Source organism: Trichoderma camerunense (assembly GCF_050948025.1).
Source record: "Trichoderma camerunense strain CBS 138272 chromosome Unknown V8C40scaffold_16, whole genome shotgun sequence".
NCBI classification, from domain to species: Eukaryota; Fungi; Ascomycota; class Sordariomycetes; order Hypocreales; family Hypocreaceae; genus Trichoderma; species Trichoderma camerunense.
In genome coordinates this window covers 465,634-493,020 of record NW_028145354.1, presented here as the reverse complement: position 1 = coordinate 493,020, position 27,387 = coordinate 465,634, and the positions used below count along the sequence as shown (strand labels likewise).

At 48.1% G+C, this 27,387-nt stretch overlaps 13 protein-coding genes across 13 annotated transcripts; 5 read left to right on the top strand and 8 right to left on the bottom strand.

Annotated features, from left to right (window-relative positions):
- Positions 1 to 250: 250 nt before the first annotated feature.
- V8C40DRAFT_276664 (acyl-coenzyme A:6-aminopenicillanic acid acyl-transferase-domain-containing protein) lies at positions 251 to 1,055 on the top strand (the record flags this gene model as incomplete). The annotated part of the gene is made up of 2 exons (XM_083220873.1): positions 251 to 253; positions 327 to 1,055. The coding sequence occupies 2 exons, from the start codon at positions 251 to 253 to the stop codon at positions 1,053 to 1,055; spliced, it is 732 nt and encodes a 243-aa protein (XP_083070170.1).
- On the bottom strand, positions 852 to 2,654 carry V8C40DRAFT_69787 (thiamine diphosphokinase). The gene is made up of 3 exons (XM_083223321.1): positions 1,994 to 2,654; positions 1,862 to 1,932; positions 852 to 1,762 (listed from the first exon to the last, which is right to left on the bottom strand). Exons 1-3 carry the CDS (start codon positions 2,121 to 2,123, stop codon positions 1,181 to 1,183), a joined length of 783 nt encoding a protein of 260 aa, XP_083070169.1. The 5' UTR covers positions 2,124 to 2,654; the 3' UTR covers positions 852 to 1,180.
- Positions 2,655 to 3,204: 550 nt separating this feature from the next.
- V8C40DRAFT_268706 (coiled-coil-helix-coiled-coil-helix domain-containing protein) lies at positions 3,205 to 4,232 on the top strand (the record flags this gene model as incomplete). Its single annotated transcript, XM_083219982.1, has 3 exons — positions 3,205 to 3,412; positions 3,475 to 3,865; positions 3,923 to 4,232. The coding sequence occupies 3 exons, from the start codon at positions 3,205 to 3,207 to the stop codon at positions 4,230 to 4,232; spliced, it is 909 nt and encodes a 302-aa protein (XP_083070168.1).
- A 315-nt stretch (positions 4,233 to 4,547) lies between these two features.
- V8C40DRAFT_252545 (acyl-CoA N-acyltransferase) lies at positions 4,548 to 5,974 on the bottom strand. Its single transcript, XM_083217419.1, has 2 exons — positions 5,072 to 5,974; positions 4,548 to 4,996 (listed from the first exon to the last, which is right to left on the bottom strand). The coding sequence occupies exons 1-2, from the start codon at positions 5,586 to 5,588 to the stop codon at positions 4,740 to 4,742; spliced, it is 774 nt and encodes a 257-aa protein (XP_083070167.1). The 5' UTR covers positions 5,589 to 5,974; the 3' UTR covers positions 4,548 to 4,739.
- Positions 5,975 to 6,036: 62 nt separating this feature from the next.
- V8C40DRAFT_252542 (putative serine dehydratase domain-containing protein) lies at positions 6,037 to 7,173 on the bottom strand. The gene is made up of 3 exons (XM_083217418.1): positions 6,998 to 7,173; positions 6,863 to 6,912; positions 6,037 to 6,728 (listed from the first exon to the last, which is right to left on the bottom strand). Coding segments are annotated over exons 1-3 (522 nt in total). The 5' UTR covers positions 6,999 to 7,173; the 3' UTR covers positions 6,037 to 6,257.
- A 548-nt stretch (positions 7,174 to 7,721) lies between these two features.
- Positions 7,722 to 9,181, bottom strand: V8C40DRAFT_252541 (Myb/SANT-like DNA-binding domain-containing protein). The gene has a single exon (XM_083217417.1). It carries the CDS (start codon positions 9,049 to 9,051, stop codon positions 8,230 to 8,232), a length of 822 nt encoding a protein of 273 aa, XP_083070165.1. The 5' UTR covers positions 9,052 to 9,181; the 3' UTR covers positions 7,722 to 8,229.
- A 524-nt stretch (positions 9,182 to 9,705) lies between these two features.
- V8C40DRAFT_69762 (uncharacterized protein) lies at positions 9,706 to 10,572 on the bottom strand. The gene has a single exon (XM_083223320.1). The coding sequence runs from the start codon at positions 10,367 to 10,369 to the stop codon at positions 9,869 to 9,871; it is 501 nt and encodes a 166-aa protein (XP_083070164.1). The 5' UTR covers positions 10,370 to 10,572; the 3' UTR covers positions 9,706 to 9,868.
- V8C40DRAFT_252536 (CFEM domain-containing protein) lies at positions 10,457 to 11,521 on the bottom strand. The gene is made up of 2 exons (XM_083217416.1): positions 11,132 to 11,521; positions 10,457 to 11,061 (listed from the first exon to the last, which is right to left on the bottom strand). Exons 1-2 carry the CDS (start codon positions 11,364 to 11,366, stop codon positions 10,676 to 10,678), a joined length of 621 nt encoding a protein of 206 aa, XP_083070163.1. The 5' UTR covers positions 11,367 to 11,521; the 3' UTR covers positions 10,457 to 10,675.
- A 731-nt stretch (positions 11,522 to 12,252) lies between these two features.
- Positions 12,253 to 14,399, top strand: V8C40DRAFT_252535 (MFS general substrate transporter). Its single transcript, XM_083217415.1, has 3 exons — positions 12,253 to 12,570; positions 12,635 to 12,922; positions 12,984 to 14,399. The coding sequence occupies exons 1-3, from the start codon at positions 12,362 to 12,364 to the stop codon at positions 14,233 to 14,235; spliced, it is 1,749 nt and encodes a 582-aa protein (XP_083070162.1). The 5' UTR covers positions 12,253 to 12,361; the 3' UTR covers positions 14,236 to 14,399.
- A 202-nt stretch (positions 14,400 to 14,601) lies between these two features.
- On the top strand, positions 14,602 to 16,176 carry V8C40DRAFT_276660 (uncharacterized protein; the record flags this gene model as incomplete). Its single annotated transcript, XM_083220872.1, has 2 exons — positions 14,602 to 15,319; positions 15,356 to 16,176. The coding sequence occupies 2 exons, from the start codon at positions 14,602 to 14,604 to the stop codon at positions 16,174 to 16,176; spliced, it is 1,539 nt and encodes a 512-aa protein (XP_083070161.1).
- A 439-nt stretch (positions 16,177 to 16,615) lies between these two features.
- Positions 16,616 to 18,525, bottom strand: V8C40DRAFT_69668 (uncharacterized protein). The gene has a single exon (XM_083223319.1). The coding sequence runs from the start codon at positions 18,438 to 18,440 to the stop codon at positions 16,950 to 16,952; it is 1,491 nt and encodes a 496-aa protein (XP_083070160.1). The 5' UTR covers positions 18,441 to 18,525; the 3' UTR covers positions 16,616 to 16,949.
- A 2,240-nt stretch (positions 18,526 to 20,765) lies between these two features.
- On the top strand, positions 20,766 to 25,175 carry V8C40DRAFT_252529 (uncharacterized protein). Its single transcript, XM_083217414.1, has one exon. The coding sequence runs from the start codon at positions 20,954 to 20,956 to the stop codon at positions 24,977 to 24,979; it is 4,026 nt and encodes a 1,341-aa protein (XP_083070159.1). The 5' UTR covers positions 20,766 to 20,953; the 3' UTR covers positions 24,980 to 25,175.
- Positions 25,176 to 25,399: 224 nt separating this feature from the next.
- Positions 25,400 to 26,442, bottom strand: V8C40DRAFT_268698 (carbohydrate esterase family 5 protein; the record flags this gene model as incomplete). The annotated part of the gene is made up of 3 exons (XM_083219981.1): positions 25,400 to 25,753; positions 25,828 to 26,007; positions 26,077 to 26,442. The coding sequence occupies 3 exons, from the start codon at positions 26,440 to 26,442 to the stop codon at positions 25,400 to 25,402; spliced, it is 900 nt and encodes a 299-aa protein (XP_083070158.1).
- Positions 26,443 to 27,387: the final 945 nt, after the last annotated feature.

Sequence of the window (27,387 nt, the reverse complement as noted above, 5' to 3'; positions counted from 1 at the left end):
TTTCCGTGTTGATGGAGATGTTCTACTCCACTAGCCGCGATCTCGATCCACCAAAGGAAGAGCTACAGAAAAAAGATACAAGGCTGTGGTACCTTCTAGCGCAGCGGCATGGAAAAACCACTGGTTCCGTGGATTTACAGCGATGTGTCCACTAAGCAGGAGCCTATTATGAACCTTGGTGGATGAATAGCTCCTCCAAGGGGGCATCAAAGTGTAAGTCCTGCATCCATAAGTCTGCAGTTTCGTCAAGATGGTAAGTGGGAGATCAGCCTCACGATGAAAAATATAACTGTACCAGCTTTTACTTTTACTGACAAGCCACCCAGAATGTCGCATACAACACAGTGCTGCGGCAGAGCAAGGCCATCCGCAGTGACCTCTCCAACCTCGAATCCAAGAGCCTACCAACGCCCGCCGAGATTGGAAGCGTGTCCGTGTCCTTGACGTCCTTTTCAAAGTCGCTCGACGAATACCACAGCCTTGCGCGCCAGGAGATTGTGCCCAAGAAGCAAGAGGAGGCATATGAGCGTGTCAAGAGGTTTCGCGATGAGCTGTCAGAGTTCCGCGGCAGCCTCGATGTGGTGAAGCGAACCAGGGAGGAGGCACAACACAATCATAACCGGTCGGAGCTGCTCGGAAGAAGACCATACAATGCTACGCCGGAGAATCCTTACGCCAATGCCGCCGGAACGACGACACATTCATCATTCCAGCCCCGACATACAAGCTCGAATAGCACTTCGTTGACGACCGGCGCTGGCGACGAGGTGCGCGAGGCCCATGCTTTCCGAGAGCAAAACTTCTTTAGCAATACGAACCATGCCTTGGACGACTTCATCGCGCGTGGACAAGCTGTGCTGGGGGATTTGGGTCAGCAGCGCGAAACGCTGAAAAATACGCAGAAGCGCCTGTACGGCGTTGCCAACACACTGGGCGTGAGCGGCGACACGATCCGCATGGTCGAGCGCCGCGCCCGCGAGGACAAATGGATATTTGTCGCGGGAGTCATTATCTTCTTCTTGTTTTGCTGGCTTGTTATTCACTTTTTACGATGATGGGAATTTGCATGCGGAGAGGCGCAATGGCGTTAGGTATGGATATCAAGGAAGCAAAAAGGCCATTCATAAATTCTTTGGAAGCTATCAAAAAGATGGTGCAATATCATTCCCAAGCACATCCATTATCCGTCTTCCTCACCCTCGGTATTGCTTAGCGCTATCGTGAAGAGGACATCCTTGGTCGTTTGCACCTCGACGACCTTGGTTTCTGGGAGAACATGGTTGCTGGTGCTAACTCTGCCACCCATTCGCGTTTCCCAGTCGGTGACGTCCCACTCCAGACCCTTGGTTGTGATGCGGCTCGGCTCCTGGAGCGGAATGATTCCAACGTGCTTGCCAAACACCTCCTCCTCACCATCCTCTTTGACCTGGATGCGATGAGTGCCAGCCTTTAGGAGAAAGGTCAAGCTGGACCCGGAGAGAAGGTAGATGCGACCATCTGCATAGGCAGCATCGGGCTGGAAGAGGTAGAGGTGGTGGAGCTGGCTGAGGCCCTGGTCGATACGGCCGCCAATACCACCTAGGGCAATAATATCGGTTCCAGCGGGCTGAGTTTTGCGGATCCAGGTGATGGCCTTGCCAAAGTCGGTGGTTTCTTGGTCGGTATCATGGATGATCTGGGCGGGGGTGTGCTGGGAGGTGTAGAAGTTGTGTACTGACGGCCTCAATGAGTCGAGATCGCCAATGATGACTTGAAGGTTCGACTACAGATACATTGTTAGGCACAGTTCGTAATCACATCACGATAGTTCAAAGAGACCAATGATGAAACAAGGCGTGATGAAGAACAAAGGATAACTCACAAATTTGCCCTGAAAAGAAGAAAGCTCATGGAGACGATTGGCGCCTCCGTCAGCAGCTACGCGGAGAGATGCTGTGCGTCGAGGGTAAGTAAGCATTTTTCTTGCGCATGGAGGGGCAACATTTCGACATACAGTGTCTCCAAAGCTTGCGCAGGTTGCTGCTGTTCTTGAGCGGCTGGTTGAGCACCAGGAGGGCAAAAGGCTGAGGACTTGGCTGGTCCTGCAGAAACCTATTAGGCTGCCACTCGAAGACCGAAGCCATCGCGAGGAAGAAGATGCTGGTTTGTTTTTTTGCTTGTTTGCTTGGTGGCGGGGGTTGAGTGAGAATCAGAGAGAAAAGGAACGTGAAGGGCGTCGAAAGCTGAGAATCAAACTCATGCGCATATGATGACGAAGAGGGGCGCTATTTATCAAGAGTTTTTAAAAAAAAAAAAAACACCAGCCACTAATCTCGCTCCCCTCCAGGTTCTGTTGGCAAAAAGAAAAGGGAGAGCTTGAGCTCGCCCGTACGACCTGGGATTTCAGCTCGTAAAGGAGCTCCAGCTGTGATGTGAGCAATGGCCTCAGTCAAAGCTCACCACCTGCGACAGGCCCTGGCCGCTGCTCAGCACGGAATCCTGCAGGTACCAAGAAGGCTTGTTTCAAGCGAGTGCTTAGTCAGGGATTGATGCAACTGGAATGTTGAGACAAAGAAAAGAAGGAAAAAATCAAGAGCTGTTTGGATGGTGAGTTTAAGGAACAGCTGGCATCATCATTCTTTTTAAGGTTCTTTTAATGTTCTTTTTTCTTGTTTGACTTTGGATGGTACAGTTGGTACTAATCTTAATTCGTTGCATTATCGAGGCCCTGCATAAGATACCTGGGCTTGCAGATCCTCGGATATCACATGAGCGCAAACAAAGTACCTGCAGCCTCCAGGTATCGGCCCAGGTCGGGCAATTGATCGCCTTGCTGTTTGCGGCCTGCAATGCGCTCAGCTCAGGGCATCCATTGTGGTCATTGCGGTAGTATTGAATCCATTCAGCGCATTGATTCAATTAGCATGGAGCTGGCTGGCAATGGCCCACCTGCACTGCGGCAACATACCTGGATAATCCTCGGCCAAACATTGATTTTTTTCCGCACAGGCGCAAGCGCATGCATTTTCTTGGCCCGGAGTTGGAGATGGGCTCGGTTCGGCTGACCAATCTGGCGATTTTGTCATGGAGCCGATCCAGCTCTTTTTTTTTCCGCGATTACATATCCAGCCTGCGCAGGCATTGCTGCTGCTTTCCTTTGTAATCTTCTTCCTCTTCCCCTCATTGATATTTCAGCTTGTCCATCCGCATAATCATTTCGCCATAATGTATCGTGCAGCTCTGAGAACGGCCTCACGGCCCGCTGTTGGTGGTTTGCGCACTTCTCTGGTCCGGACGGCTCCCCGGCGATTTGCCTCAACGGCTCCCGCAGACAAGTCTCGGTCATGGAAGAGCTCTGCAGCTCGGTGGGGTTTGGCGGTTGCTGGTGTTTACTACTATAACACAAGCTCTGTCTTTGCAGACGAGGCCGAGGGTATGTCATGTTATTCGTCCCGCATGTAAGCGTTATGGTGGTTTTGCTAATTCCTGGAGCAGCTCACGCCCTGCCCATCCCTGCGCCTTATACCGAGAACGAACTGCCCACCGTCGACGCCCTGATCGAGCAGAAGCGAAAGGAAGTCAGCCCTAAGCCTGTTGAGCCGGCTACCAAGAAGACAGAGACTCCCAAGACGGAGGGTGTCAAGACCGACGACAAGTCAGAAGCACCTGCTCAGAGCGCAGCCGGCTTTGGCGGACCCGAGGCGCTGGAAGAGGAGGCCAGCCAGGAGGGAGCCTTCAACCCAGAGACTGGAGAAATCAACTGGGACTGCCCCTGCCTGGGTGGCATGGCGCATGGCCCCTGTGGAGAGGAGTTCAAGACTGCCTTCAGCTGCTTCGTGTACTCTACCGAGGAGCCCAAGGGCATGGACTGCATTGAAAAGTTCCAGTATGAGCTGCCTGGGTGATACATACCAAAACGAGACTTTGACTGACGATAATGCAGGGGCATGCAAGAATGTTTCCGAAAGTACCCAGAGATCTACGGCTCGGAGCTTGAAGAGGCCGACGCTGCAGAGGCCGAAGGCGGCGAAGAGACGCCGGCTGCTGCTCCTGCTGCAGTGGTGGCAGCCCCCGAAGCCCCCGAGGCCGCCGAGATCCTCGCCGAAGACCGACAACAGCTTCGAGAGAACGGCCGTATTGGGGGTCGTAACTCGGATGCCGCGGAGACGGACAACCTCCCCGGAGTCAAGCTGGTTAAGGCCTCTCCCTCAAGTTTGACTGAGGAGGTCAAGGAACAGAAGAAGGAGAACTAATGACGGACGATGAAATAAGGATAGAATAAAATAAAGGGTGGGGGAGAAAATGGACGGAGCAAAAAGAAGGCAATCGATCCTATGGATTGTCTTCAGTGTATTCTAAGCAGGCACCCTTTTGGTAAAAAGGGTCTGATGTATCCAACGCTGTATGAATGGCGCGGAAAAAGGATCATAGGACGGTAGACATTGTATAAACTAGGGGGTTAATTTACGACATTCAACTTTGCATTCTGGACGTGGTGCCATTAGCAGTTGAGCGCGATGTAGCTCAGAACTGGGCAGTGAATCTTGGATGAGGTCAATGATGAGAGATAACGCCAAAATAATGCTCAATATCATGCACGTAAGGCTACTCCCTATGCTGAAATCACTCTAAAGCACTTATACGAATACACTCATGCGAAAAGCCGCAATGACCAAAGTCCCAACGCCTTCTATCCATCCAGCCAGATGCCAAATTCCGCTTCGCTCTCAATTTTGCCATGCCCCATCATGCCCTTCCCTTCATGCCACCGTGCTCGTGCCGTTTTGCTGCAGTCCAGGATCGTAAAACTTGAGCATGAGATATTGAGGCTCGCCCAATCTCGATCCCTCGGCGACTTGTCTGAATCCCAAGGACTTGTACAGCTGCTGGCCTAGGGGAGACGATATGATCCATATGCCCGTCTTGTCTTGGTCTGCTCGCTCCATTCCCCACCGCGTCATCATCTTGCCGATTCCAATGCCTCGATAATCGCCGTCCACTGAGATGGAATTGAGAGCTAGAAAAGCATATATACGATTAGCGTACTGTTCCTCATATCGTAAACACCAGCACATTCGTGTTAAAAACTCACTCCACATCTTATGCCGGTTCTCTCCCTGAAACGCATCCTTGGACTTTTCAATCAACTCCATAACCTCGTCATTAGCATCCAACAACGCGCCCTTATCCAGAAACGGCGGCAATCTAGCCAACCTCAGCTCCATATCCTTTGCCTTTTCCTCCTCGCTCTTCCCCTCCTCCTCATTATCCCCAGATTCGTACTCGTCCCCTGCCGGCGCCGACCACTCTGCACACCCGACGATGATCTCGCCCTCCTCCGGTGCCTCGGTGAGGACGACGAGGTAGTGCAGGTTCGGGTCTGCTAGCCCTTTGCGCATGCGCGAAATGTTCCACTCGAGCTGGTCCTGGGTTCCCGGCTTGGTGCGCAGGCGTTTGGGGAACATGGCCTTGTGCATGGGGCTGTCGAGGAAGGCGGCGACTTCGAGGGCGGCCATGGCGGGGACGTCTTCGTCGCGCGCGGGGCGGAGGCGGAGGGAGTGCATGATGGAGTTGAGGCGGGTTTTTGATTTGTATTTTAGCGGGAGCATAGACGGGAAGAAGATGAGAGAGGTAAAATATGTGTAGGTGTGTGAGTGTTTGGTGTGTGTTTGAGTTGAAGGAAGTATGTAGGCGGGCTTTTTGGTCTAGCTTTATATCAAGGGGGCTGTTCGGATGTTCGGCTTGGCTACGGATTGTCTTGTCGAATCTTTGCAGATTTTTCTTTTTTCTTTTTTCTCCTTGTTATTAAATTTATTTGTTGAATTTATTTTTGCTTGTCTGAGGGTTGTTTTTCTATGGGGTATCGTGAGTTGACACTTGGTGTAGAGTTGGGCGAAGGGAAACGCTGATGGGCTTCGTGAGATGATGACGATGACGTCACATATTCTGGCGGGCTTGGTGAGCATGTGAACGAGCTGTGCGGCGTGGGGGATGCACTGTCTCACGAACGAGTGAATATCACTGTACATGGCTTGATGAGGTGAGAAACAACTAGAGTAGAGATGAAATTGGTTTGATTAAAATATTGATTTTATGTTCGTTATTTGAGTTATGTAGCGGCCAGTAGCAACATGTGATGATGGCCATAAACCAGAGATGAGATACGCGTTCAACAGCTAAGCTCTCCCTTGATCCCGAAACGCCCAAACCGAAAACAGAACAAAAAAAAAAAGCAGTCATCACGGAAATTCAATCTTTGACCGTTTTAAATCGGCTCTTCATGAAGAATCCTCCTCCTTGCTCCTGTACAAGTACCGTCCAAGCACCGCCTCCACAGCGCCAACAGCAGCCAAAACTCCAAAGCCGACGCCGACATGCTTCCAGTCCAGCCGGCTCCTCTCGTAGAGTCCCCAAGCGCGATACCCCAGGAAGCCGCTCACGCCCACGACGCCAAAGACGTTGGCAATGGCAATGGCCGTGACGCTGCCGTCGGAGAGCTGGGAGAACTGGCGGGTGATCCAGGAGTCGGCCTTTCTGGCCTTGCTGGCGGCCTTCTTCTTGGACGCCGCCTGGGCGGCGCGGGCGGCCTCTTGCTCGCGCTTGATGCGCTCGGCTTGCGTCTCGGTTTGGATGTCCTGCTCGAGGAAGTCTGATCGGACGGTGTGGACGCTGGGCATGTCGACGTCGATGAGAGATGCTGTGGAGGCGGTTTCACTGGGGATGATTTCGGGGGGCTGAGGGGCGGCGGCCTATGACATCAGCGGTTAGAGCGATTGCTAGCATTGAAGGGATTCGCCTCTCTTTTCATTGTTTTTCTTTCTCATTGTTCGAGAGCTTTATTTGCCTGGGAGGAAGCAGCTTGTTAAGCTTGTGTGAAGCTTACCTCTTCAGGGGTCTGTTTGGCACCCTGTGCAGCAACGTCGGCGTAAGACACTATTCGCAGCTCATTGTTAGTGCCGTGATCATCTTACAGTGTTTGTTGGACTAGCCAGCTTGAGTAAGAAGCGTCATCACTTACTGATCAATGTTGGTCAATTGAAAAAGGCTAGAAATAGCAATTGCGTTGAATCTCTGGCGAGGAACTTGGTGAAGTTTTGTTTATTTAGCTTTGTCGATCAGAGAGACTCTAGAAAAAGGGGATTCAATGCCTTAAGTACTAAGCCGAAAAGCCAATTGAGCTCCTTCATGTGACGCAAACACAAAGTCACGCCTAAAGCCAGACTAAATCATGTCTCAAGCCGTGATGATGACGTATGCGGCTCGACCTCGGCATCGCAGATCGTCTCGTGCCTTGGCATGACAAAATGGCTTCCATTACGCCATTACATCAAGCCGGGCAGGGGTTTTATGCATGTTTTAGAAATAAAAACGGCTGCAAACACCGTGTTTGTCGTTTTAGCGAAAATAAAAAGACCCATTGGAGGGAAACCTGAGTGTTTTCGAATTGCGAGACACACCACTGGTTCAGGCCAAGATTCTGCTCTCCTGGCAGCCCACTTTGTTTCTTGCATCTCTGCTGGCGCATTACTCGCCAGCTCCGCCTCTCCATACACAGCATTGTGAGCTAATTTTTCACAATTCATGCTTCGCGGGGCCAATCGATAGAGAGCCTTCTGACTAGATGAATGGTCAAGAAGACAGAGGATCGCATCATGTGGCGCAAGTCACCGCACTGTGTTCAATGCTCCCCTGTCCAAACATAATTAAGTCCCAGATCAAAAGAGGCAATTTGCTACCTAGTTTCGCAGGTTTAAAATTTGATTGGCTTAATACAAAAGAGCTATTCATCTCAAATGACCGATAAACTTCCCTCAACTCATCGTCGTGACAAAAAAATTGGCTTGTGAGCCCGAAAGGTATATGGTGAAGAACAAAAAAGAAGATGATGAAGATGAAGATGAAGATGAAGAAAAAATGGTACAAACAAGAAGTGGTTTCATGACAGCGAGTCAACATGAATGCAATAACACACAACGCCATTCGGCCGTCCGTATTATGTATAACGACAACAACAATCTTCGCTGAAATGCAAAAGTGATTCCAACGCCGCGAATCTGGGTATCATGGTATCTCTCAACACGCCTCTTCCACATGAGTCCTCGACACCATCACGCCGCTAAAAAGTTTAAAAATTCCAACATCAAAACTGCTCCGTCTCTGGTCTTTCGTACAAAAAGAAAAAATCAGTTTCATGGTCCTGGTATTATGTATGCCAGGGCCAAATGGGGTATCTTTCAAGTCGCTCTTTCATTATCCGAGGCCACGAAGTCGTTTGACCCAGTGCTGCCTCAGATGCAACGGCATCTTGCAAAACACCATGGCCTTGTGCTCGTCGTTTAAAACTTTCTCAGAAATCTTTATCTGCACGTCTGCGTCCTCGGTCGCGAATTCCTTGAATAGTAGGTCAACAGCTTCCTCCCTCCACATACGTGCCCTGCTTGCTTTTGACAGAGAGACAAGCTCCTCCAAGATGGACTGAAGTCCGGCAGCTTGAGTTTCTGGACGCGATCGAGGCTCGACTGTGGATCTGGTGCCCGGGACCGGGAGAGCAGATGATCCAAGCAAAGGGGTAGCTGCGCTTGTATTGGAAGTAACTTCGTCTCGAGACGATAGCCGGCGGCGTTTTTCTGGCGAGGTTGGCAGTACTGATGGTGGGATGGCCGCCCCAGAGGTTGACTGAGCAAGGTCGCCGGCAGACTGTAGGGGACCCATAGGTGAAGGACGCTTCCGACTCTGGGGAACCGACTCTTCAGGGGGCGTCAGGGCTGCGCCTTGTGCGGCAGTGAGATTGCGTGGTATCGAAGGTGCTGTAGTCGGTCGTTGCTGAGTTCCAGAAGCGGATGAAGAAGCTGCCGACGCTTGATTCTGCGGACTCTTGTGCGGCGGCGGCTGTTGGTTCGGCACATCGGTGGGTTCTGCTATGAGCGGTGTCGGGTCGGTTTGCAGATTCAACACGCCAGTCCCTGGCATCTCCGAGTCGTCGCAAGGCTGGCCGTCAGTCTTTCGTCGAGGCTTCATGATTCTCTTGGGAGCTCCCCCCGACCCAACCACGTCCGGATACAGCACCTCCATGTATTCCTCGTGGTCAAAGGGCCTCCCCCTGAGGGCTCGCGACAAAGGCTCTCGCTACGTCCCTATCAGTAACCCGAGTTTTCGGCGTGTGTGGGCGAGCCGCAGCCCCCAACTCACCTCGATATGCGCTCTCCATGCCTCCTCGGTCGCCGTCACCGTCCTCGACACGGGGTTGTAAATAAAGTCCGGGTCCTCTCGAAGGCCTCGCCACAGTCGAAAGCGTTTCCGAGCATTGTCGCTCTTGTTGATCAGATGGCTTTTAGCCGGGTAAGCGCCGTGGTGTTCCTGCAGGGCCTGGGCGGCGCGCTCCCAGGCCTCGGCCTTGAAGCTGCTGTTTTCTCGCATGCCCAGCTGGACGCTCTCGCACAGGCTGCGGAAGAAGGTGGCCTCGTAGGCGGGCGTCCAGCTGAACCTGGGCGCCCGGCGGTCGCGGTCGACTCGGCCGGGCCCTTGTCCGTCGTGGCCGGCGAGGTCGATGTCGTCTTCAGACATGGCGGGAGCGGATGAGGCTGAGACTCCCGAGGCTCGGAATCGGATTCAGGTGCCCAGTCAGGCTGGACACGACCCCCAGCGGCAGCCCGTGAAAGCAGCAGCGGCGGCAACGGCAGCAGCAGCGACTCTCAGGCAGCCTTTGGGGAGCTTCTCAGGATCCTTTTTTTTTTTCTGCCCTCGAAGCAGCGAGAGAGTCTGGGTCAGCGCCAGGCGAGAATCGTGACCTGCCGCATACGGGTCGGTGGGGGGAGTCGGGTCGGGTCCCTTGGCGTGGGCGGCACGTCGTGGGCTGGAAATGGGAAAACGGGACATGCGAAAAAAAGGGTCACGTGGAGGTCCCTTTTTCGCCCGGTTCTCCCTCAGTCTCCATCGCGCGCCACGTAAACACTGGACTGGGCACAGAAAGTTGCACAGGAGATGGAGGCTCTGAAACCGCAGATTGACGGATGCCCGTCATCGTGTGATGCGCTGCGCTGGACAGGATTGGACTGGACTTGGACTGGACTGGACTGGATGGACCCTTGAGCCCTTGGGCTTGGGGGGCGCTGGCTGGCTGCTCCCGTGCATATACATGTACCCAGTACCTGGCACCTATAAGGGCCTGCGCCGCCTGCATGTGCGCTGTTGCGGGCTCTGGCAGGCGCTGATACGCTGACATCATGGCCCGCGACGGCGTGATTTGCCGCCGCGGACACCGCCAGTCTGCCGGGCTGCCACTGGCCGCAGGTACCGGGTACCAATCAATCAAATCACTGGCCGCGCCGATGATCTGCCTTTTGACTGACATTGATGTTTTCGATTTGTTAATTTGTTGATGACGGGACATCAGGCCTGGATCGATCAAGACGAGACGCAGTCGTTGCTTATGTACTGCCGTGCTTGCAGCTACACGTCATAACGTGGACATGGGTGCACCTAATCTTGTATCTTATATCTACATATTACTATTTCTACCTCTTGCAAGCATTATCTCCGTCCATCTCTATTTTGTGTCATCAAGTACATGTAGGCTTATGTAAAGTCTCTTCTCTATCCACATTGTGAGCATCGATATTAACATCCCCATCCATTCGAACCCATATTGTCATGCCAGAAACAACAGTATGGAATCTGATTCATATTTGTAATGCCATTACAACATGGCAACGGCGCCGGCAATGAGCATGGCGGCAGTCACCATGGGTCCAGCAGCTGCAGCAGCAGCAGTGCTAAACGAAGCCGTGGTGGCAGTCGTTACAGGGCGGCCAGATGCGACTGGAGTCGACCTTGTAGCAGTGGTTTGAGGAGCCGAAGTTGAGCGAGCAGCAGAAGATGTCGTTTGCGGAGCGGAAGTCTCAGATGCTTCGGAAGAAGAAGAAGAAGAAGAAGAAGAGGAAGAGGAAGAAGAAGCCGCTTGTGATGTCGTCTCAGTCGTGGCGGCGGAGGTGGCAGATGTAGACTCAGCCGGTGCGGCGGCAGTGGCCGAAGCAGAAGCAGTGGCGGCAGAGCAAAACTGAATTGCAGCAGGGAGAACCTTGTCTGTATCATGTGTGTTAGTTTGTCCTTGTCAAATGCTGTTCACCTTCACCAATCACAATGTCAGACTTACCAACGGAGACAGAGGCACCGCAGTCCTTGAGGACGCAGGAAAGTTCTGCGTTGTAGATGGCCTCATAGTTGCTCTGCACGCAGAAGCAGACTGCATCACCCAGAGTGCAGTCAGTAGCAGAAGTGGTTCCCTGTTCAAGACAGTTCAGGGAGCATTCCGGAAAGTAATCCGACAGTTTCTGCGCAACCACAGCGCCAGCCATTGAGGCGGCAAGGAGGAATGAGGCAGTCTTCATGATAACGATTGATTGATAACTCGAAAAGAATAGCCTTGTAATTAGGAATTAAGGGCTCGAAATTATGACTTGAGCTGGTAAAAAGAAGAAGAAGCAAAGGATAGAAAAAAAAATGAATACTTCGACACACCGAGGACCGACTACATATATGCAACTCGGAGAGCTGTCTAAATCGAGAACTGTCTAAATCCCGCGTGCAGAAGCTCAGCCCAAATAGACGGAACCTTTGCTATCCATATCCGAGCTTTTCTGGACCTTCGGCTTGGACCTTTCCTGATTAACCTTATTCAATAAAAGTGCCAACAAGCCGCAAGTCTCGTGCTTCTAGTGCAAGGATTTCCAAGCCGAAATCGCTCTAACATCCTGCTCTAGTTTCACATGCAGTTTGGCAGCTTCCTCGCCAAGCCGTGCCGTGCCAGCACCGGCTCCCAAGCTAACAACTATTTGGCGCTATACGAGAGCTGAATCTCGGCGGCTTTGCTGTAAGTGGTTGTAATGGTGTGAAGCCGGTGGAGATGATCAGATAAAATTTTTTATCAGATCATCAGATAAGATCAAATCATTGGATGCCATCCCCGAACCTGCATGCCGAGGATTGCGAAAAGAGGGGGGGCCGCACTTTTAATCCTTGCCATGCCTACATGTACCCTTGCTTGCTCCCGTCTTTTTGAGAGAGTTTAATCGCTGTTTTCTTCGCACACCGATCGCTCTCCGAGAGGGATTTTCGAATGTTTTCTTGCGATGTGACCCTGTTGGATTCGATCGCGTTATGCCAACGTTCCCGCGGACCCGATTTCTCTTGGTTTTAGTCTGAGTCATGTAGTTGTTGGTACTGCCAAGACCAGCTGTCACATGGGATAGCTGGGTTGTATAGATATAAAAGGCTGCAAAAGCCGAGCTCTCGCCCGAAAAGTGTCTAGCTTAGCCACTTGCTTTTTCTCAGCTCTGGCTTTTCTTTGCCATTCAAATATCCTGAGCGGGACATATCCCTCATAATGGGCTTGTTCTCCAAGACTACCCCTGAGGGGGACGTAACCACTATTCCTCCAGAGATTGCCGATGAAAAGGGCAGTGGACAGAACAATCCCGTGGAAAACTCCGATTTCAACGATGACTTGGAGAAAGATGCGCAAGGGGGTGTTCAAAAGATCGAGGCTGCGGCCAAAGTATGGACCAAGTGGCACATGGTTGCTGCCTATGTGATGTACGATGATGATTTCACATGATGGGAACATCACAGCTTGCTAACGTTGACATCATTGCAACAGTATCTGGCTTATTTACTTTATTACATCGATTGAAGAGGTCGTCACCGGTGCTCTCAACCCCTTCGTCACCAGTTCTTTCCAGCAACACTCCTTGACTGCGGCTACCGGTATCATGGCTAGCTTATTCGGTGGATTGACGAAGCTTCCCCTGGCCAAGATCCTCGATACTTGGGGTAGACCTCAGGGCTTGCTTCTCACTCTGTTCATTTGGGTTGTTGGATTTATCATGATGGCTGGTTGTAACAACGTGAAGACTTATGCTGCGGCTCAAGTCTTTTCATCCATTGGGTAAGTCCTATGACTATCCCTTCGCTTTTCATACTTGACTAACCATGTTCGCATCTTTTAGAGCCCAGGGCGTCAGCTACTGTATCACCATCTTCATTGCCGACACAACCTCCCTCCTTAACCGACCCCTGATGCTTGCCTTTGCAACGTCTCCTTATATCGCAACAACTTTCGCTGGTGGACCAATCTCGGATAGCGTCATCGCTGGCATTGGCTGGCGATGGGGCTTTGGAATATGGGCCATTGTGACCCCAGTAGTCGTCGGGCCCCTTGGATTCCTCTTCATCTGGAACCACGTCAAGGCTCGTAAGCAAGGGCTGCTGGAGTCGAAATCTGGCAGACTTACTCTTGCTTCGATAAAGAAATACTGCATTGATGTTGATCTCATCGGTATCCTCATTCTTGCTACTGGAATGGCCTTATTTCTGCTTTCCTTTTCGATCTACTCATACCAGGCTGAGCAGTGGCGAGCACCAATCATCATTGCTTTCATCATCGTTGGCGGTCTTCTCATCATCGCTTTTGTCTTCTACGAGGCGTACCTGGCTCCTGTCAAATTTGTGCCGGTGAACCTTCTCATGGACCGGACAGTATTCTTCGCTGGGCTCATGTTCCTTTTTGTGTTTGCTAATTCGGCCATCTGGGGCAGCTATTTCAGCTCCATGCTGCTGGTTGTCTGGAATACTGGTATTACCAAAGCCACTTACATTGGCAACATTTACCGTGTCGGCTCTTGTTTCGCGGCTCTCCTCCTTGCTTACTTCATCCGCTTGTCTGGCAGGTTCAAGTGGTCTGCGACTTTGTATGCCCTTCCTCTCATGCTCCTTGGAGTCGGTCTCATGATCAAATTCCGACAGCCTGACCAGAGCATTGGCTATGTCATCATGACACAGATCTTCGTTGCCTTCGCTGGTGGCCCCATGGTCGTTGCTGGAGAAATGGCCATGATGGCTCCTTCAGACCACCAACATGTCGCTGTTATCATGGCTATTCTCGACCTGTTCTCCAGTATTGGCAGCGCCATTGGGTCAACCATTGCTGCTGCCATTTGGACGGGCACGTTCAAGAAGAACCTGATCAAGAATCTTCCAGCCGATGCTCCGGTCGACGCAATCTTCAGCAGCATCTATACCCAGCTTGGATACCCCGAAGGCACAGAGATCCGACATGGGATCTCTCTTGCATATGGAGAGTCGCAACGTCTCATGCTCATCACTAGCGTATGCTTCATAGTGGTTGGCTGGGGTTGTACTTGGATGTGGCGAGATATTAAGCTTCGTGATGTTAAACAGACTCGTGGCAACGTCATCTAATCACCGAGATTTGATATTACAGGTACTAAGCTACCGCATAGATATAGTATATAACAACAGCCGCAAGGTCGACATATTGGTCGCTCATCGACAGACGGCACTGACCACTATCAAGAAATATGAGATCTTGATAATCCCAATAATAAAGTAAAGACACACCACGCTATTCGAGTGGGTGCAAATGCTTAGTTTCGTAAATATATGCAGTGAGAAACCTCATCTAAAACACCTGAAGGACTTGGTGCCCAACATTGGTACCCAATACTAGGGCTATTCATCATCTTTCATTTAAGTTGCCATTCTTTCCTTCCATCAGTCTAAAACTAGCGATCCAGTCTTCTCGAGGAGCCTAAATCTTTTTGAAACATGACGGGCATACCAATTAAAACATTCTACGAGTCAGACCAAACAACTTGGAGCTACCAATCAACCCATGTGGATGGCGCTTCAAGATTCATTACTGTGAGCGGCCTTTTAGCGCTTACCAATGCCGAATTCTCTCTTTTGGAGTATCGAGACTTGGACTGGAATGACGTCGACGGTCAAATTCCCAAATATGTCGCCATATCACACACTTGGAACTCTTCTCTAGAGGTCATGAGACTTAGCGCGATTGCGAATCGGCCTCTACACATTGACATGGGCGAGGGTTCACCATCTACCATCAGTTGGCATGGTCTACGCCAAGCAGCGCTTGCAGCTCGACATTTGGGATGTGAATTACTCTGGCTTGATTTCATCTGTGTTCACCAAAACTCTCTAGACGACAAGAAACTCCAAATTCCGAACATGGGCAACATATACAAGAATGCGACGGCAGTCATAGTCATGCCTGGTGGCGTTTCTGCAGCTCAAGATTTCGAAATTGAGACTGAATGGGCTACTCGAGCATGGACAGTTCAGGAGGCAGCTCTGTGTCCAAACACATATGTGCTGGGCATGGATTACGTGTGGTTACTCCAACGAAAGATTGATGAATATCTTTTTACGGAAAGATCTGCCTGGGGAGGCTACCGGGATTTTACCTACATTGAGGATAGCCTTGCATTGGCAGATATACGGGGTATCCTGAATCATCTTGAGGGTACAATACATATCGAAGTCATCAACAAGAATACAGGCGAGGTTGTCCGCAAAGGGACGTGGGTGTTGAAATGTCTCGGCGATGGCGCAGTTGTTTGGGCTTTCGCAGCTCTTTTATTAGCCACAACGCCCGCCATGAGGCAAGTTGGTGTTTGGCGGAGTTTGTGGTTGCGAAAGTCGAAGTACCCCCAGGATACAGTGTATAGCATGATGCATTTGCTGGGCGTTGAAATCGAGGTCGATTACAACCGCACTAGAGAAGATCTCATTGCTGAGGTTGTGAGGAAGACATCAACGTCATTCCCGTCATGGCTGGATATTATGGAACACGGCGCGCCCCGTGAACTTCGACAGAGGCTGTTTCCTACCATCCCGACCTTTGACGTTCAGCAAATCCCAATATTCACACTCGAAAAGCAGCCCGTTCCTGTTGAAAAGTATATCTTGACTCAGACATATATGAAGACATTCAGTATCAAGATTCTAATTCCTGCAGCTGCTTCTGCGGACAATGGCGATCTGGTGTGTACGGAAATCTTTGAGATTCAAAACAGCCGAGACAATGAGACCTTAGTTGTCAATGGCTATGGGGAAGCATGTCACTGGAATCTATCAATTGCTGACTCAACTCACGTCATGCTCATCGGGGCCGAGGATTTCATTATTCCAACCAATGCGTTTATTCAACACCTAGCGGCATATGAAATTAGAAAATCCAAGAGTGGTGCCTGGGAATGTTTTCCAGGACATGGTGGTGTGCTCAAAGAGTTTGTGGGCAAAACACGGAGGAGTCATTTGCGAATAGGGGGATCTCCAGGATCAGAAATAACTGAGTGTGATTGCGCCGATGGTGATTAATATCGAGACATTATATAGTTGAACTGGTAATAAATAGCCCAACAGCTGTGGTGAGAGAGTGACAAGCCAACATCCAGCATACGTAGTATCCTGGTTTAGCCTACAGAGATGTCAAAGACCAATCAAAGACTTCATTGCTAATCATACCTACCATGTATTCAAACGCCATGATAAAGCGGGCATAGTAGTGGCAATTATACATTATACATTGTTTCAAATTAAGACATATTGTTGGTAATTGTTGAAGATTCTACCGTTAATGGTGAAGACATCATTTGGGTATACTTTCCCAATGCAGTTAATAGTCACCGGAGTTCTGGACGCCAGTCTCGAATACTGAGTATTTAACACATTAAAGAAGTGCCAATACAGACTATACTTCATCATGTGAAAAAGATACGATGAGAAAAGGGAGTTCATTGCAATTTTATCTCCTACTGGCGGAACAATAGATTTGAGTACTGGCTTGTAGGACGGTGAACTGCTAGTCAGGACTTCGCAAGCTATGAATCAGGTAACCAGCCTCAGCATCGAGATCCACCGTCACACAACGTAAACAATATTAGCGTTGACAGAAAGTAAGAGTTAGAAATGCAGTCCAATCATGAGCCTGTGATTAACAGCTGGCTATTCCAGCTATCTAAATGAGCGGAAGAAGTGAACTTATATATCCAGTTGATCTATCATGGATCATCTCGCTCATCTTTGCGACCATAAGAGGCAAGCCGCAACATTGGCAGCCAGACCAACAATTGTCAACCTATACATCTGCTTTAATCTCCTCCACCATCACAATTAGCATTCCAGCACTCCGAATACCCATTATAGGTATCATCCCAAGAGTACTGAAGGGATCCGGTGTTAGTCCACTGTCCATTTTCCTGCATACAGACACACGATTCCCAAATCTGATCCCCAGAAACTTGCTCATAGACTGCGTCATATGCTGTCTGAAACCCTTGTTGGTCTCCCGAATCATCAAGACCCATGTCCCATCCCAAGGCTGAATTCTCGTTCGGTGCGTATGAGTCAAAGCCGTAGTATAATGATCCGGCGCCACCATCTGCTGACTCTCCTGAGTTGTCATCTTCATCGCAGTACCCCACCTCCCAAGCAGGTACATCGTTTTCTGGAGGTCCAAATGTTGCAACCGATGGTCCTCCATTGCACCAAGTGTTTTGGTCGTTAGGATTCTGACGCTTTCTTAACATCATCTCCCGCTTGCGGATAGACTTTCCAGTGAGATCGACTCCAACATGAGTCGTCATACGACTAGCGTTTGTTGGGTGCGGTTGATGGAAAAATTGTATCGGCATGGCTATGCCACCACGCGACCCATCGTAATAGTAGGAGCCCGGGTGGGTGATGTTAGCTCCGTAAAATTCCGCCCATGTCAAATTCCTGTTCTCATAGCCATGGAGCATACCCGGCATTTCTGACTCCCAGTCAAAATCAGATGTACTGCGATCAGAAAGTCCCTGTAACTCTACTTGATATCCACTGCCTGTTTGCCATACTCCATAGTCATTAAACGAAGGTGTTTGCGTAACAGCCGTTTGGGGAGTGTTCCAAGTTTGCCAAAGATTCGCACCACCGCCCATTGCTGTTAAGATGCTGGCTCCAATGCACACAGGCCGTCCAATAGCGTGTTGGTTAAACTGATTGGTGATTTGGCATCCCGCATTGAAGAGTTGGCCAGCGAATGAGATTCCCGAAAACCAAAGAGCTGCATTGGCAAAAAGACCACCAAAAAAACGCTTTTGGTTACTGCTATTTAATCTTCGCATGCCTTGAGTTACACAAGAGCCACTCTTTGCAGTGATATTTCCATAAACGTGGCCATACTGCAAAGCCTGCGTGTAATTGGCCTTAAGGAAGCGTCCATGACTCAACATTTGGTATGTTTCGTTATGGCATTCGATGCCAGCCATGGCGGCTTTATGCACATAATACGCCGAAACATGCTCTGATGTTGCACTGCCTACGAGATTTGTCTCTTTTTCAAAAGCAGCCAGTGCATCAAACAGAGAAGCTCCTTCGGGGTATTGCGCAAATGCATCTTCCGGAGTCGTAATGTTGTACAACGTCGTAATATTTAGGAGATTGGCGAACGCCGTTGCGTTAAGCCCAATGGCAGTAGTGTTCACTGCTAGAGTGTCATTGATGAGTGAAGTTGCAGGCTCGGCTGTAGGCGTAGATGTAGCGGTGCGTGGTGCAAGTAGCACTGCCACTACAAGTGGCACTACTTTGGAAACGAAGCCCATTATGTGCAACGGTATATATTCGAATATCGGTAGTATACCATTTACTCAGAGTACTAAGAGTCAGTTTACAGTTTTGTAAGTGCTGATGCTCCTCTTCAGATTACTTTTTCTATGATGCCTCGCAATGTGACTTTATATTGATTTTTGAGTTCACTTGTAGTCCATCAACCACATTAACCTGTGTTCGTACCATGTTCTTACTAATGGGTGATTGGTCCACTTCATGGAAAAGAAATATCTCTTGGTTCCATACACATCATCAGATTAAGAGGATGAAGCATCTCTTGATTCCATACAAATCACCAGATCAAGAGAATAAACAAAATATCGGCAAAATATCAGCCCACCCCAATTGCAGTAGCCTATCGGTAAATAGGTGGGATGAAGTACTTCGGCGTTGTAAAACTTAAGGTTCTGGGCCTATATTCCTATTGTTATGACAAATCTTCCACTTCTTCATATAGGCCAGTGACGTAAAGGAGACAATTGTTCTATAGGATTGCTTTCCCTATTAGGAAATTGATTAATACCTTCTTTTGCTATTGGTGTAAGAATAAAAGAAACTTCTCGAAAAAAATGTTCCGTTATCATTCCGTAAATAAATCTTACTACTTGATAACCCTGTTTCAGAGGCACTATCGGATTTTTACCCTTGATTCTTTGATGATTGGTTGTTGTGTACGGATCAAGCGGCATTCGAAGCAATATGACCCCTGTTTAACAGAGACTATTATCCAGCTAAGTTAGGCAGTACTATTAAGGTACCCATTAGCTCCACCCTTCATGCTTATTGCAACCATTAACCAAGCTGTTCTAGAATGGACGGCAAAGAAATGCCGACGAGTATAAAGCAGAAAGAAGACTGATAATAGAAGGCCTTTATCAGCTAAGGAAACACGTTAAATTAGATCAGATTTTAAAAAAAAAATTACAAAGAGCTTATGAGAGAGGACTGCATAAAGATTCTGTCGAATTACATCAGCCCTCAAGGTATTGAATGGAGAGGGCAACGTTGATCCATTTGATCGGCTACAGGTGCCCTGGGTCGGAAAGGATTGGGATATGCGACAGATACCCTTGCCAATTGGGCAGCAAGTCGGGTAAGACTGAGTGCAATTGCACTGACCGTGCAAAACTGAAATTATATCACTGCGTTATCACATATCAGATGAATGAGAAAAAGGATAGCGAGCCCTGCTCATGAAAACCTCCGAAAAGCTACTTTGCATCTGGATCGGGAATCATTCGATGGAGAGCCCTTTTTAGAAGGGGAATACATAAGTCGCAGATATACCAATCGTTATTTTTTTGTCCGCTACCCTTACCCTACGAAGATCAAGCTTTTTCCCCCTAGTTCACAACAGCCGAGGAGAAGCTGCTCTAAAATTGACGAGAATTTAGAGGTTAGCCGTCTAGCTCGTTGATAGGTAAGATGGTGAAAGATAGTGATCCGGTAACCCAAATAGTCAAACTTCTTTAAAATCGCTGGGATGTCTACGGCTGCTTTCATATACCTGACAATCACATGTTCGAGTGTCGGAAAAAAAAAAACGATAGTGCAAGGAATCAACATATAGCAACAGATAGCCTCATTAACTATTGCGGCTCCTCCATGAAGCATGTAAAGATTTCGTTTCCGTGTATCACTCCGCATCTTTGCCGATTGATTACACCGGTGTCCTTAAGATCCAATTTGAGGTACTGGCTAGGTACGCAGTCACCTATGCTCATGCTATCTTTTCGAATTGCGACCAGGTAGATCATTGGTAATATTTATTGGATGCTGATTACACAATATATTTCTTTAATTTAAATAAATGATTGATGGGCCATGAAATATGTTTCTAATTCTATGGATGGCTTTTCAGACTAGCTACAATTAGTAAATCGATAGAACGTTCAACGGCCAGTTACATGTATAGATTCGGTATTGAACTTTTAGCGCTCATACTAGTCCGGGGCGTTCTGGGCCTGCTCGACATTTATCCGCTCCTCGTCTTCCTTTTTCTAATACTTGTTTCAACTGGGCATTTCGTTTTTAAATCAGATGCAAAATCCCGTCTAACGTGATTGTAGAGGTTTGCTGCCACCTTTAGGATGGGTAACATAAAATTTGATTCTTAGCACGGTATGATGTACAAAAATGTACATATTCTTTTACTATCGTCGCCTCAATCAGACCTTCACACTTCACAGCTGCCTAGGTAGTTTGATGATAACTGGCTTCCCCGCCAATACTCCCATCGTATCATTGGTCATTGGTCATGTGATGGTGCGATCTGTATCGGACACGAAATCCTGAAAATATAAGCCACAAGGCTGGATTCTGCTACGGCATCTCAAATCGCTTTATTTTTGCTTGATGCCTAATTGTTGAAGCCAGCTTAGTAAGGCTATTCGCCTCTGCAATGATCTCTCAATACTCATAACATACCTACGTTTGAAGAGTCTACATGTAGTCAACGAAACACTTGTGCGAGACAAAATTGCTAGCACAAGATAATCGACGAAAGATGAAGCGAGTTCTTAGCATTAACTATCACCAAGACGCCTCAATCGGCAGGGAAAAAAGGCTGAAGACACCTGTGAGCGACCAGGATTTGCGAGGAAACTGTCGTCAGCAGAAAAAGAACGCCGAATATACCGTTGGATGGATCTGTGCTGTGATCACTGAGTACGTGGCTGCACAAGCCATTCTTGATGAAAAGCACGCAGGACCAGAAAAAGTATCTCAGGCCAACCAAAGCGATTATACGCTTGGTCGCATCGGAAAGCACAACGTTGTCATTGCTACCTTACCTTATGGAGAATATGGAACAGCATCGGCAGCGACTGTTGCAGCAGACATGTCGCATAATTTCCCCAACATCAGGATTCGTCTGATGGCTGGCATCGGAGGCGGGGCACCTAGCGAAAGAAATGACATCCGCTTAGGCGACATTGTGGTCAGCGCTCCGCGTAATGGTACGAGTGGTGTTTTTCAATACGATTATGGAAGAACGATTCAAGGTCAACCCTTTCAGCCAACGCGATTCCTGGACCAGCCGCCTATGATCCTCAGAACCGCCATGAGTGGTTTGATGGCACAATACGAATGCGAAGGCCATCAACTTGAAAAGACCATCGATATCATTCTTAAAAAAAATCCAAGGCTGCTAGGGAAATACAGCCGGCCTCATGAGAGCAGTGACAGGCTCTACTATAGCACACATATTCATCCCTCAAATGGTGATTCTGATTGTGCGGAATCTTGTGGCGATGACTCATTAAAAGTGCGACCGACAAGGACTCAAGAGAGCGGCAGCCTGGTTATTCACTACGGAGTGATTGCTTCTGCAAATCAGTTAATGAAGAACGCCATAATTCGAGATAAGATGTCTTCGGAATATGATATACTGTGCTTTGACATGGAGGCGGGCGGTCTTATGAACAACTTTCCATGCTTGGTTATTCGGGGTATATGTGACTATTCAGACTCACATAGGAATAAGGTTTGGCAGGGTTATGCCGCAATGGCGGCCGCTGCATATGCAAAAGACCTTATCAACCGACTCCCTCCATTAGAATCTGCCGTTCCACAAAACACGAACAACTCATCCTCAAATCAACTTCACCTACAAGAGGAAATGCCATATACAATCACTGTCAAGCAAATAAATGCACTGCTAGATTCCTTACGGTTTGATCAAATTGAGGCCCGTCAAATGACTATTAAGAACGCCCATGCCAAGACATGTGGATGGCTTTTGCAAAAGCCCGAATATATTGATTGGTTAGACCCAGCCAAGATAGAAGACCATCATGGATTTCTATGGATCAGAGGCAAACCTGGAGCTGGAAAATCGACACTAATGAAGTTTGCTCTCAATAGCGCTAAAAGGTCAATGAGAGACAAAACCGTCATTTACTTTTTCTTTAATGCGCGAGGGGAAGGCTTAGAGAAATCTACTATTGGAATGTATCGATCAATTTTATTACAGCTCCTCGAAAAGATACCAGCACTTCAACACACACTGGAAGTACCTAGAATGGCAGTACGACCTGGAGAGGAATACATCTGGACCACAGAAATTTTGACGAACATGCTGGATCAAGCTGTTCAGAACCTTGAAAAATGGCGTGTGGTGTGTTTCATCGACGCTTTAGACGAATGCGATGAAGACCAGATTCGGAACATGATGACATTCTTTCAACGCATAGGTGAATCCGCTACAGCTGGAAGTTTTCGTGTTTGCTTTTCAAGCCGCCATTACCCTCATATCTCGATTGCGAAGGGATTGCATCTGACCCTTGAAGGCCAAGAAGGGCACGATCAGGATATTATTAGCTACATCAATAGCGAACTGAAGATCGGGAACAGTGATCTTGCAGACCAAATTCGTGCGGAACTTCGAGAAAAAGCCTCAGGAGTCTTTATGTGGGTTGTTTTGGTTGTTAGGATCTTAAACAAGGCAAGCGATAAAGGTCACATGCATGTTTTACGGAAAAGATTACAGGAGATCCCAAGAGATCTTCATGAACTATTCCGCGACATGTTAACACGCGATGACGAAGGCGTCAATGAATTGGTCCTATGTATTCAGTGGATACTTTTCGCAAGACACCCTTTGCAGCCAGAACAACTGTACTTTGCCATTCTATCCGACATTCAATACGAATGGAAACCCGAAATTACCATCTCTGGTATTGAAAGATTCATATTAAACTCATCTAAAGGGCTCGCTGAAGTTACTAAATCCGACAAGCGAACTGTTCAGTTTATTCACGAGTCCGTTAAAGACTATCTCCTGAAAGAAAATGGATTAAGAGATATTTGGCCTGAATTCGACACCAATATTTGTGGAGAGAGTCACGAACGATTAAAACAATGTTGTCAGAAATACATTGACAACAGGAAGCATGTGTTCTTCAAAAGAATAGATTCCTTTGAGAGAGGGAATTTTAAAAAGGCCAAAGAACATCGCGAATTGGTGAACTCATCATATCCATTCTTAGAATACGCCATGAAAGGTGTTCTATACCATGCGAACGAGGCGGAGGCAAGTGGTATTAACCAAGCTGATTTTCTTCAGGCATTTGAACTTCGCAATTGGATTAAACTTGACAACTTCTTTGAGAAATATGACATACGGCGGCACACGGCGGATGCGAGCATTGCATATATTCTGGCCGAAAACAATATGTCTCATTTAATACGGCGCTACCCAAACATAAGATCTTTTCTCAGGGTGGAAAACGAACGCTACGGTGTTCCAGTATTTGCAGCGCTGGCTACTGATAGTAAGGAATCTGTTAAAGGGTTCCTGAATGCCTACGTGGAGATTGAGCCTGAACTTGGGGATATCATCGACGACTATTACCACAATGGAATTAAGCGGAATAGCTTTGGCCGCAGCTTCAACTTCTCATCAAGACCCAGTCTCGACTATCTTATCAAGAAAGAGGAGTTCTTGTCCGCCGCCTTATACATGGAACTCGATACCTTTCATACGGACCCAGATAGAGGAAAGCTCCAATCTTATGTCCCCGGTATTGTTAAAACGGGCAACACGCCTATGCTGAAATTCATTCTCAGCAAAGGCGTAAAAGCTGATGGACTTCTTACTGATGCTGTAATAAGCAATCATGAGTCTGTTGCTGAACTATTGATAAAAAGAGGCGAAAACGTTAATGCTCTTGGTAGAGAAGCCGCACCTCTTCTCTGTATTGCAACGAAGCTTGGTAATTGTTCCATGATAGAAGTATTACTTGACGGCGGGGCGTATATTAACGAGAGAGATGAACTTGGTCGCACGCCGTTATCCATTGCTACACAAGATGCCAACGAAAATACCATTAAATTGTTGCTCAAGTATGGCGCCGATATTAATTCTCAAGACATCTACGGAAGGACGCCTTTATTATATGCGGCTGAGCTTCGTGTTGAAGTTTCAGCCCTCCTATTAATTTCTAAAGGTGCAGAAATCAACACAAAAGACAACGACGGAATGACACCATTGTCATATGCGACTAAGCATCGTATCGAAGCTTTGGCCAATCTATTAATTTCTAAAGGTGCAGAAATTAATACAAAAGACAACAATGGAAGGACGCCATTGTCATATGCAGTTGAGCATCGTGTTGAACGTTTAGCAAGCCTATTAATTTCTAAAGGTGCAGAAATTGACGCAAAAGACAACAATGGAAGGACGCCATTGTCATATGCAGCTCAGCATCGTGCTGAAGTTTTAGCCAGCCTATTGATATCTAAAGGTGCGGAAATTGACGCAAAAGATAACAATGGAAGGACGCCGTTGTCACATGCAGCTGCGTATGGCGTTGAACCTTTAGCCAGCCTATTAATTTCTAAAGGTGCGGAAATTGACGCAAAAGATAGCGACGGAAGGACGCCATTATCACATGCAGCCTCAAGTTTTTTCGGAGATTGGATGATTAAGCTATTACTTGAGAGTGGTGCAAATATTCACATAAAAGACATTATCGGCAGGACACCGTTATCATACGCACCATCCTATTCAAGTTATCAAGTTAAGGGATGATTTGAGACAGGATATGTTGTAATACTGTACTACTTCTAGGAAGAGTATTGGTAAAACTCTGCGGATGATATTGCTGAGAAAATGCTTATTATATGCATCTAAGCTCTATGGGACGCTTTGAGTTGTATGCGAATTGCAAGTGAATATATATTTCGATTGATAGCAGCAAGATGTCAATATAAGAGAAGACATACAACGACCGGTGTTCGCCGTGACCACTTCAAACAGCTAATCTTCCTCTCGCCGGCCTGACACTGGTATGGTCGGCGTTCAAGGACTTTTGCAGTTTAGGGTAAATTCTCAATGCGATGAATGAGTGTATATTATCAGCAGCAGGAGTAGGCACTATGTAGCTGCTCCTAAGCATAGCTCAAGATATGATTCCTCTAAACCTTCCACAACAAACCGTTCTCACAATCTTTACAAGCACTGTGAGTAGTACGAGTTCAAGACTTTACAGGTAAAGCCAGTAGCACATTGTGTGGGACCAGTCCAGCCGATACCGCCACACTGTCCGTATTGAGTCTGGGTTGGGCCAGGAGAGCTGCCGGTTTTAGTGGAAGAGGTGCCTGCTGTTGAGGACGGAGGGGGAGTAGAACCACCTGAGGAGAGCTTGCTGTTGATAAAAGCGAGAGCTTGCTGGCCGTACTCCTGACCGTAACCTTGGTGAGTGTTTGCGTCGTTTCCGTTGCAGCAGTATGGGTCTGGGGCATCGCAGTATGACTGGATCTTAGAGGCGCTGGGGCAAACGAAGCCAGCTGGGCGGGGGTCAAACTGGTGAAAAATAGAACATTAGAAAACAATACTCTGTAGAGGATGACTAATTTCGTAACACAGCGAATACTTACACCCTGAGCAGTGCAGGTTCCGACATTGTATGACAGTCCGTGAATATTTCGAGGATCTCCCATAAAGATGGCGGCCTTAATAGCAGCGACTGCTCCTGCAGATATCGGAACAGCGGTGTTAGGATATCCTTCGCCGGTGTCACCTCCTCCACAAAGCGCATCATCAAAAATTTGGCCGCCCTTTCATATAACTCATCAGCATCTAGTTTAATGTAAAAAAAGAGATAGAGCGAGAGAAGAGAGACAAACCTGTGAGTATCCGACCAACACCAGCTGAGTGTCTGGGCAGGAGTTGTGGAAGTTGTTCACTGCCGTGGCTACGGCGTTGATACCGGCCACAACAGAGGCATTATACTGAATGCCGCCACAAGAGGCCTGACCACCGCAAGCTGGATAGACAATTGCCTCAGATGTAGTTCCCGGATGGGCGGCGATGACCAAGTTCACAACAGTAGCGGAGGAGCCATATCCTGGGCCTACTGTGGTCTCACGGGCACCGAAGACATGGATTCCCGGGCATTGTCGTTTCTGAACAACCTCACCCTCTACTGGGCTAGCAGTAGTAAGAAGAGCTTGGCCTAGCAAAAAGGCAAGGGCGCTCTTAACGGAAGGCATGTTTGTCTTTATAACAGAGATGTTGAACCTGGGAGCTTATGGTGAAGGATGCTCATTATTTGAAGGATGAATGACGTTGGGGGGCAGATAGGAGATTATATAGCATCGAGCATCTCAACAGGGCTCTATATAGGCATTATTTACTGACGTTGTTCAAATTATCCAACATTTCATATTCATCATCACCTTACTCCATACGATGGCCCCAATTTGTTCTAGTTACTGTTGTATTCCGTTCCCCCAGACATTCATCCTCATACTCCCACGTGTAGAATTAGGCTAAATCACATTTCATGGTAGCCATATATCCCGATTGGACTCTTGACTTCTAGAGTATTACATTTGCCATAAATATTCATTATTGGCAGGCTAATCTACACCTACTCAGCCGGACACACGTTAGATCTGCAAAGGTCAGTCGCGACCACCCGATAGCTTACTTGGATTCGAATGAGCCGGCATTAGGCCGCTGCTGGCAGTCTCGCCCACGGCATTGGGGATGATTCGGCACGAAGCGTAATGGTTAACCTGTTTTGGTAATGCCCTTGAACCGACATTTGAGAATTTTAGGCAATATTCTCTTCGTGTCATTGACGGTAGATGAAGAGGGCTGTACCCCACAACAAGCCTCTCACATGCAGCATCATGCCACGTACGCCTAGACGTCTATTCCAAGACGTGTTGAATGTGAGAGCCGAAGACATCTTCTTTTTTGTGGAAGTCTCATCCATAATCTGGTCTTGTATCCTTTTTTGTGGCATCACTGTCGGCTTCGAAATCCCAGAGTCATTACCTCCTCATGCTGCTCATACCGGAGGATACTTCTTGATCATATCGCCGAGCATCGAAGATTCGATTTCTATATACGAGACTCAAGATCTCATCATTGAGTAGCCAAATAGCCATCTGGATATTTCAGACTGTCTCGATTACCTTCCTCGAAAG

Bases quoted from the DNA above. Each gene is read 5' to 3' on its own strand.
- V8C40DRAFT_69762 (XM_083223320.1), bottom strand. From the start codon at position 10,369: ATGTCCCGTCATCAACAAATTAACAAATCGAAAACATCAATGTCAGTC.
- V8C40DRAFT_252535 (XM_083217415.1), top strand. From the start codon at position 12,362: ATGGGCTTGTTCTCCAAGACTACCCCTGAGGGGGACGTAACCACTATT. The intron at 12,571-12,634 runs GTACGATGATGA...TCATTGCAACAG, and splicing joins ATGGTTGCTGCCTATGTGAT to TATCTGGCTTATTTACTTTA. The intron at 12,923-12,983 runs GTAAGTCCTATG...CGCATCTTTTAG, and splicing joins CAAGTCTTTTCATCCATTGG to AGCCCAGGGCGTCAGCTACT.
- V8C40DRAFT_252542 (XM_083217418.1), bottom strand. The intron at 6,729-6,862 runs GTAAGCTTCACA...CTGATGTCATAG, and splicing joins CCAAACAGACCCCTGAAGAG to GCCGCCGCCCCTCAGCCCCC.
- V8C40DRAFT_69668 (XM_083223319.1), bottom strand. From the start codon at position 18,440: ATGGGCTTCGTTTCCAAAGTAGTGCCACTTGTAGTGGCAGTGCTACTT.
- V8C40DRAFT_252545 (XM_083217419.1), bottom strand. From the start codon at position 5,588: ATGCTCCCGCTAAAATACAAATCAAAAACCCGCCTCAACTCCATCATG. The intron at 4,997-5,071 runs GTGAGTTTTTAA...ATGCTTTTCTAG, and splicing joins GAACCGGCATAAGATGTGGA to CTCTCAATTCCATCTCAGTG.
- V8C40DRAFT_69787 (XM_083223321.1), bottom strand. From the start codon at position 2,123: ATGGCTTCGGTCTTCGAGTGGCAGCCTAATAGGTTTCTGCAGGACCAG. The intron at 1,933-1,993 runs GTATGTCGAAAT...CTCGACGCACAG, and splicing joins GCGCAAGCTTTGGAGACACT to CATCTCTCCGCGTAGCTGCT. The intron at 1,763-1,861 runs GTGAGTTATCCT...ATGTATCTGTAG, and splicing joins CTTCTTTTCAGGGCAAATTT to TCGAACCTTCAAGTCATCAT.
- V8C40DRAFT_252529 (XM_083217414.1), top strand. From the start codon at position 20,954: ATGAAGCGAGTTCTTAGCATTAACTATCACCAAGACGCCTCAATCGGC.
- V8C40DRAFT_252536 (XM_083217416.1), bottom strand. From the start codon at position 11,366: ATGAAGACTGCCTCATTCCTCCTTGCCGCCTCAATGGCTGGCGCTGTG. The intron at 11,062-11,131 runs GTAAGTCTGACA...CACATGATACAG, and splicing joins CGGTGCCTCTGTCTCCGTTG to ACAAGGTTCTCCCTGCTGCA.
- V8C40DRAFT_252541 (XM_083217417.1), bottom strand. From the start codon at position 9,051: ATGGAGGTGCTGTATCCGGACGTGGTTGGGTCGGGGGGAGCTCCCAAG.